The sequence below is a fragment of the Diadema antillarum genome, unplaced genomic scaffold (genome assembly GCF_040938485.1).
Source record: "Diadema antillarum isolate AM-2024a unplaced genomic scaffold, OU_Dant_1.0 scf00000063, whole genome shotgun sequence".
NCBI lineage: Eukaryota > Metazoa > Echinodermata > Echinoidea > Diadematoida > Diadematidae > Diadema > Diadema antillarum.
Genome location: NW_027270952.1, coordinates 2057424 through 2074996, shown reverse-complemented (window position 1 = coordinate 2074996; position 17573 = coordinate 2057424). Strand labels below are relative to the sequence as shown.

The 17573-nt window shown below is 41.4% G+C and overlaps 1 protein-coding gene across 1 annotated transcript; it reads left to right on the top strand.

Annotated features, from left to right (window-relative positions):
- Positions 1 to 795: 795 nt before the first annotated feature.
- On the top strand, positions 796 to 15302 carry LOC139716255 (ATP-binding cassette sub-family C member 10-like). The gene is made up of 19 exons (XM_071627822.1): positions 796 to 2250; positions 2580 to 2705; positions 3157 to 3384; positions 4116 to 4272; positions 4514 to 4519; positions 4799 to 5019; positions 5524 to 5775; positions 6286 to 6384; positions 7032 to 7257; positions 7683 to 7934; positions 8379 to 8526; positions 9096 to 9300; positions 10009 to 10224; positions 10946 to 11073; positions 11509 to 11678; positions 12472 to 12632; positions 13466 to 13719; positions 14391 to 14634; positions 15090 to 15302. Exons 1-19 carry the CDS (start codon positions 796 to 798, stop codon positions 15300 to 15302), a joined length of 4761 nt encoding a protein of 1586 aa, XP_071483923.1.
- The last annotated feature ends 2271 nt before the right edge of the window (positions 15303 to 17573 follow it).

Below are 17573 nucleotides of genomic sequence, written 5' to 3'. Positions count from 1 at the left end.
AACTTTGGCAGAGCTACAACAAAAGTGAAAGAAATATTTGGGGAAAAAAAAATCACTGCAAAATGGTTTTTGTACAGACAGCTCAAAATACAAAATGAAGTGACACAGTGACTTGATATCTCTTTCCTAAAGTTTTATGAATTCCATGATTTAATTAGAAAAAAAAAAGAATATCAGATGGATTTGCATGCGATTTACACAATATCCAGGTGACGAGAGAGTGCTGCTGAGTATTAGGGTTTACATGCTTGTAGGCATTTCCGCCATTAGAAGAATCTATTGACCCTCATGATTTCAACTTGTTGCCTTGCTACTTAGAAAGCATGGAGCACCCTTGCAGTGATACCTAAATGTGACAATGCTGTAAGAATAACAATCATTGAAATAATTAGCTTATAAAGTTCTACAGCTATTACTGTATATATCTGAATCTCATTTTGTAGTTCTTTTTGCTTTTACGTGCAACCAATACATTACCATATATGTCTGGATTCTACTTTTTGCTTGATATGAGATGCTTTCAAAGTTCTCATCCTTCTACCTCACTTCCTCTTTTTTTTTTTTTTTTTGCTTCTTCTACAGATCTGTTTTCTCATGTTTTTTCTTGTTTCTCCTTACCATTTTTATGTTTTGCTTTCTGTGACAAACAAAGCAAACATGGGATCATGTAAAAAACAATGGGAAACATGTCTGATGTGTGACAGTTGCTGTACTCATCTCTCAATGCATTGAATGGTGCTTTTATAGTTTGCATAATTGTTTGTTTGTTTATTTGTTGTTGTTTTTTTTCAGATCATGGCCAGTGTGATGGGCATCTCAGTGGAGAGGTTGTGTAGAAGAGCTCCAGGCAACAACACAACCTGGCAGCAGGATTTTCATGAGGGCCACTGCTACGAGAAACTAATGATCTTTCTCCCGAGTCACTGTTTGCTGGGCATCATCAGTGCTTTCTATGTCATCCAGATCACCTCCGAGTCGGGCAGTCAAAGTCTGAAGCAGTCGGTCGTCCTGCGTGCCAGGTTTTTCATTGCGAGCCTGTATGCCCTGCTCCAACTGCTTAATGTGTTGCTGAGACAGGTTCCGGTGGATGCAGGGTTTTCTTCCGTGGACCACCAGGTTGACTGCTTGGTGTTTGTGGCATGGTTCTTGCAGGCCTTGTACCAGTGGAAGCTGCGATGCCAGAGCTCGAAGTCCATCGGGACCCACAAACCAGTCATCATTGCATGGTTCTTGACACTGCTGGCAGTGTTTTCTCGTCTCACAACCATTCTTGGGCACGTGCTGAGTGGCAACAGACCTGTGTTGGTCAGTGAAGATGGTCTTGTCATTGTTTGGACTGCTCTCCACTTTCTCTACCTGATTTCTCTGTGCCCCACCAGAAGACACGCCCAAACTCACGAGGAAACTGGAGCTGATGATGGATCATCTGGTTATGTGAGCAAGACTTCAGGTGAAGAGGAGTCGATGCAGGCGTCGCCTCCACCCATGGCCGAACCAACCAAGCTGGATCTTGGAGCGGGAGAGGACTCTGCAAGTCTGCTGTCCAAACTGACATTCTGGTGGACCCGTCCCCTGCTGTGCAAGGGTGCTGCTGGTCAGCTGTCTCAGCCAGAGGATGTCTTCCACCTGTCAAGCCAACTTTCACCGAGTCGTGTCGAAGCTCGTTTTGCCACCGTATATCCCCAGAGCTCATCTGCCTTTGCCGAAGACGTGTTTGCATCAAAGGAGTCGGACCCCAGCAGCGGCAAAGCTGGTGAGCAGTCAGGAGCTGCCATCTCTAACACGCAGACCAACAAACCATCTCTCCGTTGGGCCATGGTGAAGATGTTTGGACCTCAGATGTGTCTCCTGGCATTCTTCAAGGTCGTAGTGACTGTGTTCATATTTGCTGGTCCACTGATGCTCAGCGAATTGCTCTTCTTCATAGAGAATGGCACGGAACCCAAATACCACGGCTACTACTATGCCACAAAGCTGTTCCTGGCCATATTCCTCTTTGCCACTCTCGATGCTCACTTCCACTACCGGCTGAGGAGGCTCATGCTCAACGTCCGCTCCGCCCTTGTCTCCGTTATCTACCGCAAGTCTCTGGCGGTAAGTGCGACCACACTCTCTGCCTTCACCACGGGCCAGATCATGAACTTTATGACGTCAGACACTGATGCCATTGCCGAATTCCCCATCAGGATGCAGTTTATGTGGATTCTCCCTGTAGAGATGGCTGGCTCGTTCTACCTGATTTACAAACAGGTTTGTCCTACACACACCCTCATCAGCCCTGGTTGCCTTCTATACCCAAAAATTTTGTAGACTCCCATGAAAATCTGATTATGCTCTTATTAGTCTCAATTGGCTTGTAATTGGCTTTTGTATCTTTTTGTTTTTTTCTTATTGGTTTCTTATTGAAACCAATAAAAGATAATTATAAATGCAGTACCAGTACATATACCCACCTGAAACATTAGTCCGTCATTTATTCTTCAGAAAGTGTATAGGGTACATAAAGATCAAATGCCATGCTTCTTAATCATTTGGGAATGAGAATAATCCTTTCTTCCTTTTGTCTTTATGTTTTGAAGGTGGGTGTGTCTTTCCTAGCTGGCGTAGGATTGATGATGATACTTTTACCCATCACCAAGTTTGTCAGCGTGAGGATAACGAAGGCACACAAGCGCAAGATCAAGCAGCTAGACAGGAGAGTCAAGGTAATAAAGGCATAGGTCATGTGACATACGACTAGAATGATCAGGAAAAGAGGTGGGAGATTGCCAGTATAGTAGAGAGGGACAGACTGAAGAATCGATATAATGAAGTGGCTTATAGTATATGTAATGCCAAGTAGAAATGTATGAAATCTACCTCTTTATCCATATGAACTTGAAGAGATTGCATCAACTCATTTCAAGTGGGATCAGAAAATATGCCATGCATATTGAAAATTACAGTGTCTGTGCTTTCATGTATGTCATGTGGTTGTTATTTGCGGAGAATTTTTTAAGGGAGAGGCCTTCATGAAGGTTAAGCACCAAAAAATTGTGTCAGCCGTGTAGCTGTAGCCAGGCTGTAGCAATGATCTGAGCCTGTGAGTGACATGTCCACCACTTTGCCAGGGACTACTATCATTCTTTCCCCTGTCTCATTCCCCTACATGTGTAGGTCATGACCGAGATCCTTAAGGGTATCCGGGTCATTAAGTTCTATGCCTGGGAGGCACACTTCAAGGAACAGGTGGGGAAGTGGCGGTCCAAGGAGCTGCGCAGCGTGCAGACGGTGAAGTACCTGGAGTGCGTCTTCGGCTTCACCTGGGGCACCACACCCATCCTCCTCTCCATCCTCACCTTCTCCCTGTACACTCTCCTTGGCAACGAACTCACTGCTGCAAAGGTCAGGAAGTTGTGGCAGTCATACTCATTTTTTTTTTTTTAGATTAAAGGACAAGTTCACCTTGATATACATAAGTATTGATAGAATGCAGCAACATCACAAGAACACATCAGTGAAAGTTTGAGGAAAATTGGACAATCCGTTCAAAAGTTATGAATTTTTGAAGTTTAAATGCTCCCTTCGCTGGATGAGAAGACTACTACAGCTTGTGATGTCACATGCATACAATGATATAGGAAATTCGACATACTTTCACTTTTCTTACATGATGAAAGAGAACTTGGCTTGCCTCTCTCAGAAGGCAGGGGGAATAATATTACCCTTTACATATTATGTCAGTGACAAATTGAGGGAATGTGTACTTTTTTCAAAAAATGATATTTTGTGAAATTGTCTTTATGTATTCCTTATATTGCTCTGCTCATGTAACATCATAAACTGCAGTAGTCTTCTCATCCTGCTGTGACTGTGCAGAAACTTCAAAAATTCATAACTTTTGAATGGATCTGATTTTCCTCTAACTTTTACTGATGTGTTCTATTAATATTGTTGCATTCACTCACACATGTATATATGGAGAACTTGCCCTTTAACCGCAATGTGAAAATATCATTATTTCGGAATGAATGTGGAATTAAGTCAATATTAAAGGTTGAAACAGTTCCACTCACAGCCAGATAGATTTCAAAACATGAAACATTTGATTTGCACCTTCTGTATTTCCTCTGTAGGTGTTCACATGTTTGTCGCTGTTCAGGCTCCTGGTTGGCCCTCTCACATGGATGTCGGGATTGTTGAATTGTACCATAGAATCGTGGGTCGCCCTCAAGCGCGTCCAGAAGTTCCTCGACCTCAAGGAGTCAGACTTTGAAGAGTACTACCGGTCCGGTAAGTGGGTAGTGGGACTAGCTATGAGGGGCTGATATAACATTCAATCATTTATTTTACTCATTCACAGTTAAAAAGAGATGAAGCAGACAATGTGGCCACTATAAAGTGCACATTTTCAGCTGTGTGATGGTTGTCATTTGATACAAAAATTACATGATTAATATGTATGTGGTCGTATTTTTGTTTGAACAACACTGAGATATCCTAATTAGGGAGAAGTTGATCTTCCTCCAAAGAGAAAATTGTAGCATATTGCGATTAACTAGTAACAAAATAAGAACCAAATGAGAATAAAACCTGTTTAAGTTACAAAGAATTTTTTGACATTTTGTGTCATAATATTGCATGGGGTAATTAAGATAGCCATGTGGGGATTTAGGCCTAGTTATGTCTTAATTACATGTGCTGCTAGCTGTGCAGCTGCTGTGCTTAATTTGAGTTGACTATGGCACGCTTTTGACATTTTAATATTGTGATTGTGATATATATGATATTTTTCATTTTTACCACTAATCAGAAAAAGGCCTGGCAGAAGGTGAATGCTTGAAGATTGCGGGAGCAAACTTCCACTGGGAGCATCCAAAGCGGGACGAGGAGGAGAAGGAAGATGATGCACAAGAGGAAGAAGACAGTGACGACAACAACAACAACTCCAAAGACAACGCTCTTGATGAAAAAGATCAAGAGGGTGAACAAGCGGAACACATTGTGAAATTGGAAGACATTGACCTCAGCGTGCACAAGGTATGTCCCAGGTCCGATGTTATCAAAGGTTTAGCAATTATTCAAAGGTGCCAATTGGAGTGACCGTATGGTAGCATTACGCTGCAGCCATCATAGCTGTTTGCATTAGTTGCCAAAATCTTTGTGAAATGGTCCCACTGACTGAAATATGAGACAATAAGTGCTTTGACCGGCAGATTTCACTCAGTGATGATATCAGCTCTCCCATGATAAGTTGAGGTAGATTGCCTACCAGTCGGCAATGTTTGTATACTATAGCTTTATATGAAGGTCTTGATACTGGCAATTTAGTTTGTGGTATAACTTCTTTGTTCAATGTGAACAGTTTTGCACACACACACACACACACACACAAAAAGGTGTTTTGGTTTGGTCGTCATTTTGAGCTCCATAATACCTCCTTCGTGAGAATAGACATGAGCACAATTTTGGAGCCATTATAGGTTTCGTTTATCTTCTGAAATTGTAATTATTGATATTTGTACTCTCTCTCATGACTTGAAGGGCCAGTTTGTTGGCATCGTGGGTCAAGTCGGGTCGGGTAAGAGCTCCCTCTTTGCTGCTATCACGGCCGACATGGTGAAGGAGGGTGGCAGCATTGCAGTGGCCCACCTTGACCGGGGCTTTGGTTTGGCCACCCAGGAACCCTGGCTGCAGCAGGCAACACTGAAAGAAAACATCCTCTTCGGGAAGGCCTTGGATGCCGATTGGTATGACAGAGTCATCGAGGCTTGTGCCCTAAAGGAGGACCTTAAGGTTAGCAAACAGGAGCATTAATTTATCCAAGTGTGCTCAACTGGAGTAATGAGTACCAGCATTCAATTTATCCATGTCCTAATATGATTTAATTAGATTTGATTTCATTTCATTCATTTATCAATGTGGCTAAAAAAGAAAAGGAAAATCTTAATGCAAAAGTGGCATGAGTTATTCACATCATCACACAGGATGTTGTAGGCTTTTTACCCAGAGGCCCCCATTTTTGTAACATGAGATAATTACTGCAAAGTGGTACTGTGAAAATGACTGAGGGGAAAGTTAGGGTGAGACATATTCTGTCATAGGTAAAAACAGTTCGGAATCAGTTTGGTTTGGTTTGGATTGAGTGTTTCTTCATTACATTACTTTCGAAGGGATTATTGGCCAAGTTGGTTGATCACATTGTTGTAGAGTGGATCTTCATATTCTTCATGACTATTGCAGAAGTAATATAAATTTTTAATCCATACAGATGTTTGGTTGTTTTTTTTTGTCAATATGTCACAGATTCTGCCCTCTGGAGACGAGACAGAGATAGGTGAAAATGGGGTCACACTCAGCGGAGGTCAGAAGGCGAGAGTGGCCCTGGCAAGGGCAGTCTATCAGGTAAATATTCACTCATGTGCACGCAAAGTAGAGGGCAGAGATAAACTCTCTGGTATCCACACACATTCTGTTATGTTAAAGCCATTGCCATTACATACAATTTAATGTTGCTAGAATTATTAAGCAATGATCCATGAATCTGGCTGAAAATACTGAGCCTCGACCATCAATAGGATGTCAAGCAATCTTATTTTGATTTACTCAGCTTTCAAGCTACAATAAAAACAAAGACAGCCTACTGGGATGGAACGTACAGCCCTTCAGTCCACTGTACTCAAGGGCCCAAAGTCATGAAGGTGGTACGATTGAAACCATCATGGTTTAAACCATGGACATTTGTATGGAGCACCAAGTGTCACACGGCCAGTCATTTCATCGACGAAATTATGATTTTGTAACGAAATGGTCATTTCGTCGACAACAAAATGACTGATTGCGTAACAAAATAGGCCATGCGACACTTGGCCCTCCATACAAATTGTCCATGGTTTAAACCATGGTTTCAATTGTACCACCTTCGTGAATTCGGGCCAAGGAGTTTACAAACAACCAGAGTGTGCCAAAAGATGTGATGATCCGAACTGAGCGCAGTAAGAATGGAATTTGTATCCCCTCCTACTCCCCATGTGTCTGATGGCCAAATCTAGGACAGCGACATCTACCTTCTGGACGATCCTCTGGCCGCTGTGGACGTACACGTCGGTCAGCACATCTACTCCAAGTGCATCATGGGACTGCTGCGACACAAGACCCGAATCCTGTGCACCCACCACACCAAGTACCTCACTGAGGCGGACCTGGTGGTGGTCATGGACGGCTGCAAGGTCACCGATGTCGGTGAGTGCACGGTCAAGATGACTGATCGTGATATATGTTAAAATGTCAATGCTGCATTGATTGGCTTTTGTGTCTGTTCCAGTTGGAACATTTGTAAAGTCATGAATTTTTTATACATGATTACTGATGGAGCCACTTAGTAATGTGATTTTGCTTAAGATAACTAATTGGTACACCACAATTTGATAGTGACTGTGAGGAACTGAGAGTTATGATGAATAGGAATAAACAACTGATAGCAACTTTATGAAATATTCCCTGATACACAAATACCTTGTCTCTTTTTCTATTTTCTCTGGTGTGACTAATGATTCATGCTGGTCTTCAGGGAGAAACATACATTGTAATGTGACAGTATGGTATCTGTGTAGAGAAGAAAAGAGGAAATATAGTCATATACAATTGTTCTGGTAAGCCAGTCTGTAGAATTGCTTCTAAGTTACTGCCATTTTCGACCACAGGTCCACCCGACAGTGTTCTCAACCGAACACAGAACACCGCCAACCTCCAGTTCAAGGAGTCGGCAACCAAGAGCAGCGATGAGGACAAGTCTGCCGGGGCAGACGAGCAGGAAAAGAAGAGCAGCGGCAAACTGGTGGAGGAAGAGGAGAAGGAACAGGGCGTGGTGAAGTTTGACGTCTACAAGATGTACCTGAAGGCTGTCAGCAGCAAAGTAGTCCTGGCTTGGTTCGCTCTGCTTCTTTTGATTAAAGGTAAGTCCATCCAGCTCTGCGCATCTCTCCAAATTCTGTTCTGTGATTTTATATATCACTATATCAAAATGTCTTCATATGTTTGTGTTGACTGCCAAAAATTACCTTTTAGAAACTCTGGTAAATGTAGTCTGGATTTAATCTTGTTATTTAATCTTGTTATTCTTTTTCTCCTCTCTGCACTTCTGCCATTTGTTTACTTTTAACCCATTGAGGACGGATTGATTTTGCTACAACACGCATGTCCCATCGACAACTGCCAAGTATACTCGGGACTCGTCCTCATACGGTTAAAATATCGTCTGTTGAGAATGAGAAGGGCGTTAAGCTGTCTCGAACGCTATAGGTTTTGTGACAACATAACGCCCTTATCACTCTCAACCGACGATATAAAGTTAACAACAGAACTTGCATTATGACCATCGTAATATTGTTTGTCTGCAGCCTCAAGTATCTTTGGTGACTGGTGGCTGTCACAGTGGACGTTCAGTATCAGCCAACAGAGGGAAGCACATACCCACAATGCCTCATCACTGTCGGCTTGTCATTCGTCCTTTGCAGAAGAGATTGATGGTTCCCTGGATATTTGCCAGTGAGTGTATTTCTGCTGTCATCAACAGAACAAAAGCTGCATAGATGATATACAGAGCTATATCAACTGAACAATTTTGATTTTCTTCTTTAGAAAGCAAGAACATACTGTAGAAACTTGTTTTCAAGAGGATTTAATTTTTGTCAATATTACGAAGTATTGTTGGCCCATGAATTTAACAAAACATGAAAATATTGCTACCTGATCTTAAACAGACAGGCATTAGTGCATTTATTTATGATAGCCCTGATGTCAAATTGCAAAAGCAACATCTTGCATAAATGTCTGTGACCTTCACATTCGAGAAAATATCTGTACATGAAAATAACAGTTTTTATATACAATGTTGTTTTTACAGGTCATACAAGACTAATATAACACATATGTAGAGAATTACATTTTGAGAGAAATTTGCTGTGTCTTAAAAGTTGCCAAAGCTGGCTGAGATAACAACAGTTTGACCCGTAGGACCACTGCAGTAATGCCACTGTGACTGTTCACAGGCAAGATCAGTGGTGCTATTCCATAAAGATTTAACCTTTGAACTCATTGTCTTCTGCCTACTCCAGCTCAGGGACTGATTCATCCTTGTACATTGCTGATGATGGTAATACCCACGAGACAACAAGCAGCTTGGTGTTCTATCTAGGCATCTATGCCGGTATCGTGGCCGTCGGATCCCTCTTTACATTGGCCCTGGAGCTCTTCTTTGCTCACACCTGCGTCAAGGGCGGATCCATCATTCATGAGAAACTACTAGACAGCGTCCTCAAGGTTAGTGGAGGATGCAAGGCGAAAGCTAGGGGATGAGCTCTCACATCCTAATGGTTCAGACCACCAAGTCTTAATTTTGTGGTCCTTGCTTCAAGTCCCATGAATACAGTGAAAGTGCGCCCTTTGCAATTGATTAAAGGCACTAGTTTTGCATGATTCAGGTCTTTGGAGATTTCAAGTTTTCATTTAGGCCTGTCGTTGGTTGCTTGAATAAATATTTGATTGCCTTCTTTAGTACAGGGTGCTCCCATTACAATGAACAGGGTTATAATGAAGTAACATATTCAGGTTCCAAATTATATCTTTATTTTTGGTATATCTTTTTGTTCTGTTAAAAAACAAAACAAACTCTGATATAATGAAAAAAAAAAGAAACGGCAAGTCATGAGGACTTGGGAGTCGCCTGTAGTTATTAAGAATTCTCAGTCAAACTCATACTTACTTTGATGTCAGTTTTCTGCCTTGCTTACACATGGTGGAGCTGCATAGACATATACAGTTGTAGACGCATGGCTCTTCTGGAGGCCATTACTTTGATCCACCATGTATTAAGCTCTGTATACACATCATGCGAAAGCAGCTTTTAAGTTTCTTTGCAATGATCTCTTTCATAAGGATATATGTGGGAACAAATTGGCCTATGTATCAAGGACTTTGAAAGGTTGTGCAGCTCTCGTATCTTTTTCTTTTGTTCTCTTATTGTCACAGGCTCCCATCTCTTTCTTTGACTCCACGCCGCTGGGCAGAATCATCAACCGCTTCTCCTCCGATGTACGCATCATCGACAGCCACCTGCCCGGTCTGCTCTGTGCCCTGCAGAGGAGTTGCCTGGCCTTTGTCAGTGCCATAGCAGTCACCTGCAGTGGCCTGCCGTGGTTCTCCCTCTGCTTAATCCCAGCGGGGGCGCTCTACTACTTCCTGCAGGTTGGTTAAAATTTTGTCTTTTATGGCTGCTGGTCTTTTTCCAAAAAAAAAAAAGAAGCTCAGTGCTCTAACTGTTTAGATGCAGTGAACTACCATTATAACAAACACAGTTATTACGAAATTCCTGTTGCAAAGAGGTAAAATTTCAGGTCCCAAAATAAGTATATATCTTTATATCATCATACTTTATTTATTCGGTAAGAACTAAACTTCAATATAATAAACGAATACTGCCTGTCCGGAGGACTTTATAATAATGGGAGTGGCCTGTCTATGGGTGTGTGTGTATGCATGAATCCATTTGTGTGTGAGTTCCGTAGGTTCATTGTGTAAACTATTTCACACCAGGATTTCTTTAAAGATTGTACAAATTTTGGCATTATATTGGAGCAATTTTTTTTTTGTTTTTTTTGTTAAGACAATAACACAAGTACATTCATGGGAAATTTGCAACTTGACAGAGTCGATCTAGGAAGATCTTTTACTTATCCTTTTTAATACATGTATCAGTGTGCACTTCGGAATGATCTTTCCTGAAGAAAGCAACTTCTGAGAGGACAAAGGAATATTTAGTTCTGCAATGATTCAGTGAGGCATTTAGTGCAGATACAAAGCTCTCATCAATAGCTAGTTTGCCAAAAGCTTGTGATATCAGACAGAGAAATGATCAACACCATCACGGCACCTCTCTGGTGCTCTCTCACCCTTTCTTATCCAACAGCAATACTACCGCATGACGTCAAGAGAAGTGCGCCGCATCCGCAGTACCTGCAACTCTGCCATTGCTAGTCATTTCTCCGAGACGCTGGCTGGACTTCCTGTCATCAGGGCCATGCGGGCCTCACGACGGTAAGTCGCTCCTTTATGTTGGCCAAGATCATGCTCGATATCTCAAGCTTCCTGCCTGACACATCTCATCGATGCCTGATACATTTCAAAAGATTGGTCCCAGTAACGACTACTACTATGACCACTGCTGCTACTGATCTTACTGTTACTAGTATGTGCATGTATTACTACAAATACATACAAATGTTACAACTGCCAAAAACTACCAACACTACTGCTATACTTACTTCATCTTCTTCACGTTTTCCTCTTCTTTCTTTACCTTCATTCTAGACTTCTTCTTTGTCTTCTTTTTCTTCTTTGTCTCATTCTTCTTCTCTTTTCCTTTCTTTTTCTTCTAAGTAGACCTCCTCCTCCTCCTCCTTCTTCTTCTCATTTTTTGTTTTTAAATCAATATATTATATAATCATTCCATTTTTATTTTATTGTGAGCAGATTTCAGAAGGATCACCAGAAGAAGCAGGAGCTTTTCCTCCGTGCCCGGTACAACTGTGAGAGCATCTCCTTCTGGCTCTGGTTCCAGCTGCAGATGATAGGCATCGTCATGGTAACCGTGGTGGCCCTGATGGCAGTGGCAGAGCATCAGTACAGACAGGTGGATCCAGGTATGTGTCCTGCTTGAAGATTAGTCTAGTGCTTTACCATTACTACCATTTTTCACTTTAATGTATAGTAAAGCCTGCTCTATACAGACCAGTTGTCCATACCGACAACCTGCCCAGTGACCCCCATGGCAATTAATTGATTTGCAGAGAAAATGTGTAGTGAAGTACCTGTATGTAGTGACCACAGATTTGGTTTCCACTGGATAACCACTCAGCGACACATGGGCACAGAGTCACCAGATCACTATAATGTTGTCATGTCGCCATTGCATCAAACAAATGATGGCTCTGAAACTTGTGTACAAATAAGACAATTATTGATTGTTTGAAAGAGTATGGCAATTAGCTACCTCTATACCGTTGCTTGGGCAACAAGACCTCATATCTACAAATTGCCAAAGTTCAGGAGAGCAAAGAAAACATGGCAGCCAAAGCACTATACCAAATGGGAAAGCCTTTCCTTCAATATGCTGTGGTGACTTCATCTTTTTTTTTTTTGGTAAGTTGACAGCTAGGATTTGGACAAAACATCACTGATCTGATCATATGACCATTGATATTCCAAACAGTCATTTTCACCAAAAAATTTGACATACAAGGTACACATTTGTAATTATCAGAAGGAATATATACAGTTGTACTACAGTGCTTGTTTCTGTTGACAGAACAGTATTGACATATTTCAGCATGCATTTTGAAACATTTTTTAAGGCTTTTTCTAGAACGATAAAAATGGAAACAAGTTTACCTAATATATACACTGATATTGTTTGTCCCCTCATGAATACGACAGGTATGGTTGGGATGGTCCTGTCCTATGCCATGTCCATCTCACACATCCTCATGGGATCCATCATGCAATTCACTGAGATGGAGAAACAGATGGTCAGTACAGAACGCACCAAGCAGTACATTGAGGACATTGCCCACGAGCGTCAGGGTGGCCGTATCAAGGTGAGCTCCTTTACCCCCCCCCCCCCCCCCTTCCTCTCCCCCTTCCCCCTCCACGAGTACTTCAACAATCCCAGCCAGAGATATGTACCAAATATTACTTTTTTTGCTTTATTTTGTACTGTTTTTGTTTTTGGCCATTACTGCAGATTTTATGGAAAACACTGTTTTACCACCTAAATTCTGCCTTTTCAGTTCTTGCAATATATTATACAGTGCACTCCCGTTATTAACAAACACCATTAAAACTAAACTCTTGTTACAACAAAGTAAAAATTCAGATCCAAAAATTATCATATTATATTTACATATGTTATTGTTTGGCTATGGCAAAATTTTAAGAAAACTGCCTGTCCCGAGGTCTATGTTCTATTGGGAACTGCCTTTACTACAATGGTGTTTGATTCAAGGTCAGCATCTCTGCCCAGCCCTTTGCCCCTAACCTTCCCTCTAATTGAATTACATTGAAACCTACACAAAGTGGCAGTGAGACATGTGATGTAGGGTCTATGAACAGAATTCTTTAGTAATGATAGAGATTTTGGTCCAAAAAGTAAACAGTTGTATGGTTGTACATCTCCTGGTTTGTGCAGATGTAATTAATAATTCTATGCCAATGCCAACTGTTATTTTGTGTGTGTGTGTGTGTGTGTGTGTGTGTGTGTGTGTGTGTGTGTGTGTGTTTGTGTGTGGTTCTTTTTTTTTGGGGGGGGGGGGGGCTGGGGTCATTTTCCTATTTCTTCATGTTGTTACTGCGACCAGATCAAGCAAGATTGGAAATAATATCATTATCCAATTTCAAATCCATTCTAATTGGTATCAAAATTTAATCACAGCCACCAGCTGGATGGCCGAGCAAGGGAGTGGTCAAGTTTGACGACGTCCAGTTCTCCTACCGCAACGACCACCCCAAGGCCCTGGATGGGGTGAGCTTTGAGACCCGCCCAGGGGAGAAGGTGGGCATCGTGGGCCGGACGGGGTCAGGGAAGTCCACGCTGTTCCTGGCCCTCTTTAGGATGGTGGAGGCCCAGGGGGGTCGGATCTCAGTGGATGGGGTAGATCTGGCAGACCTGTCGCTGGAAGAAGTCAGGTAAGACATAAGAATATGCAAGGAATGGAGGGAGAGTTCACACCAGAGCAAAACACTTCCCTCTTGTATTGTTGTTCCTCCTTGTCAGAACAGTTGGCTTCCATGCTGGACCAGGGATACTTGATGGCACTCTCATATGTAGACCTAAGGCTTGTTCATCCGATTGGCACAAAACTTAAACATGTGACAGGAAGCGATATGTCATGCCATAACGGGGATTGAAGGAAGAAGGTGTATTTGCAATGAATAGAAGTGATATGACTCTTAAAAGTTTAAAATGTCAGGTTTGCTTTAATATTAAATGTCCTGTATATGTTTTGGTGGGTTCTTTTTTATTTTTTATTTCTTCAAAACAATATTGAAAAGTTCTTTTTTGGGGAAAAAAAAATTACATCACACACAACATGCAATTTGAGGCACATGGGCTGAAGGTCTACATGGTGGATCATGGTAACTAAAAGTATTTCTTCATCCTAATCATGCATTCACCATGTATGGATGTATGTATGTATGAATGATGTATGTGAATATGTAAAATATATATAATTATGTAAGCTTTCTGTCTGTATTTTTTTTACCTTCACCCATCCTCACTTTCATACAAATTACAAACTTCTTATGCAGAGTTCAAGTATTGTTGATTGCTCCCCCCCCCCCCTCCCCCCCCCCAGGTCCCGGCTGGCTATCATTCCCCAGGATCCCTTCCTCTTCTGTGGAACCGTGCAAGAGAACCTGGACCCTGTTGGCCAGTTCACTGACCAACAGCTCTGGTCAGCCCTGGAGAAGTGCCACCTCGGGGATGTGGTCAAGCGGATGGGTGGCCTGAAGGCCCAGGCTGGGGAAGGGGGCAAGCTCTTCTCCAATGGTCAGAGGCAGCTGCTGTGCCTGGCCCGAGCCATGTTGACCAAGGCAAAGGTGAGACTGCATTCCCTGCAAAGTTACTTATGCAAACTTTTTATTTGGATCCTATATCTTTGTTAGATTTGACCAATAGCATGTTTCACAGAAAAATCCCCATACAATAAAGCATGCACAACTTCACAATAAGCTGTTTGGCTGTAGAGGAAGATATAGTCAACCTTGCCTAAGTCGATTCTATGTGGACTGAAGAAATAACTTTGACTTTAATAGAGGAAATTCAACAGGAGGGATTAAAATCAATAGAATATCAAGAGAAGGGGACTTGAAAAGACCTTTGAATTAGGTGATTATTTGACTTTGACTTAAGCGAGGTTGCTTGTATTTCGTTTTTGTGTAGATATTTTCTTTAAAAAGAAATGTCATGTATTTTTGGCCTTCAAAGTGATAAAAAATCCAGAAGGGGCACATAATCGACAACGGAATTGTGTTCTTCTAAAATGTTCCAACAGGTCTTGTGCATCGACGAAGCAACGGCCAGTGTTGACATGGAAACGGACGAGCACCTGCAGAGGGCCATCCGGGAGGAGTTCAAGGAGAGCACTGTCCTGACCATCGCTCACCGCATCAACACCATCACCGATAGCGACCGCATCCTGGTGATGGGTGGGGGCAGAGCTGTGGAGTTTGGTGAACCCAACATCCTCTCTTCCACCTCTGAGTAAACCCCTACTTTGGAGGGAACTAAAAATAGGCAGCTCCTCCTTAGGTGCTTGCTCAAATAAAGATTGAATGGCATTCTTAGTGACCATACAGTTTGTAGTTCCCTTGATTCTTGGATACGGGAATGAAATGACTTCCTTTGAGAACACGTTAATTAAACAAAAACTTGAACACTTTAAGGTCTATCACTTACCTAGGGTAGCCTCTCGGCGTAATCGCTGTTCTCTCCCATAGGGCTCTACCATTATCATTAAAGGGGAAGGCTAGTAACTGATCAGTGGGAATCAGTTGAAATGCTGGGAGATGATTGTTCCAATCCTTATGGGATTCATTCAAGAGTTCATTGTATATCTATTGTTGTGTGAAAATGATTTGCTTCAGAATGGTCTCATATTCAAGTAATGTGCAGTTTAATGCTTCCAGGTTAGCGTCCCTGGTCAGTGACGGAGCATTAATCTGTACATTACTTGAATATGAGACCGTTCTGAAGCAAATCATTTTCACACAACAATAGATATACAATGAACTCTTGAATGAATCCCATAAGGATTGGAACAATCATCTCCCAGCATTTCCACTGATTCCCACTGATCAGTTACTAGCCTTCCCCTTTAAGTACCCAGCGCCCTAAGGTACCAGTGTTTATTGTATAATATGCTCATGTCAAGTGGGGCATGAGTCAAACAAAGTTTTCCAATGCAGGAATAATGCAAACATCAGCAAAATACTCCGTTCCAGCTGAGATCAAATCCATCATTCTATTGCATTATGTCACCTTGTTCAGTCAGTAAAGTCTATCTAAATTAAGACATTTCTATATAAGGATATCATGTGTTGACATAAAACTCATATTTCCTTATAAAAAAATGACTTAAAATTCAATTGTAATTGCCTTTGGTATTTGTCTCCATTATGTTTAGTGCAAGCCGTTGTTGCAGCAAGTACTGGTATATGTTGAATGACAAAATTAAGAGCTAGATTGTATGGTCAGGACAATCTCATGTATGTTTAAAGGACTGGAAGTGATTATTGCTATTTCTTGACATTACTAAATTATTATTTTTTTATCTTTTTGGACATATGTTGTTATGATGAAAATCATTATTATCATCATCATCATCATTATCATGTTTTTATGATTGGTCTCATTCTTATGATTGGCATCTGTTGGATGTGATCATTCAAATATGTATAACGTGATTCAGTACAAATTGTTCTTTAGGTATCTCAGGTGGTATCACAAGTGTGTCTTCTTGTGTTCAGTATGAAGTGTGTGAATTACATGCCATTGTATTATGTAGTACTACAGTGTACTGCTTCAGTCAATGGAACATTTGTACAATGTATACGTAAAGTGACACAAGTGTGTCTTCGTGTTCAGTAAGTGTGTGAATTATTATGTAGCAGTGTACTGCTTCAGTCAATGGAACATTTGTACAAGGTACATGTATACGTAAGTGACACAAGTGTGTGTCTTTCCGTGTTCAGTAAGTGTGTGCACTATTATGTACATGTAGTACTACAGCGTACTGCTTTAGTCAGTGGAATATTTGTACAATGTATATGTAAGTTACCTATTTGGGCAAGTGTGTGATGAATACACTTACATTTTCCATAGCGATGCTTTGCTGAGTTACTTCATAGAAGAAACCTGATAGCCCTGTGGAGGGCCAATGTGTGCTATCAGAAACTGGTTTGGAAAAGTTTACTGTATATTAAGCTCTTATTTTCGCGAGGGTTTAATTTTCGTGAATTTCGCAAATCACAGTTGGATCGCGAAAATGTCTCCATGCGCCCTGTTAAAAGTGCATTAACGTAAGCATTGGCGTCAAATCGCGAAAACAACATCTCACGAAAATGTCTGTGGCCTCGTCATTCACAAAAATATCTGTACGCGAAAATAACAGCGTATACAGTAATTCGTTGGCTGAGAATGAGAAGGCTTAACTGTTAAGAGGTCTGGAACTCTATGGATTTTAGTGGCAACTTTACATGCTCTTATCATTGTCACCCAACAATTTAGTGTCAGTATGGGACTGCAACACTGTATACCTAAACATTTTTGTGTGCATGAAACTTAAAATCAAAGTTGGCGAGGAGCTAATATTCGCAAAAGTAAAAGGAATGTGAAAGGTTAGTTTACACAAGACATTAAATGCCAGTTGCAAGTCGTAAAAGTTTCATGCCGCAAAAAAACACTGCTGGCTCTTTATGCACGATAGTCTCATGCTAAGATCACTGTACATGTACACTGATTTTTGTTTCGTTGTTGT

Coding starts and splice junctions, on each gene's coding strand:
- LOC139716255 (XM_071627822.1), top strand. CDS start 796: ATGGCCAGTGTGATGGGCATCTCAGTGGAGAGGTTGTGTAGAAGAGCT. Junction 7,935..8,378: donor TCTGCTTCTTTTGATTAAAG/GTAAGTCCATCC, acceptor GTTTGTCTGCAG/CCTCAAGTATCTTTGGTGAC. Junction 10,225..10,945: donor CGCTCTACTACTTCCTGCAG/GTTGGTTAAAAT, acceptor CTTATCCAACAG/CAATACTACCGCATGACGTC.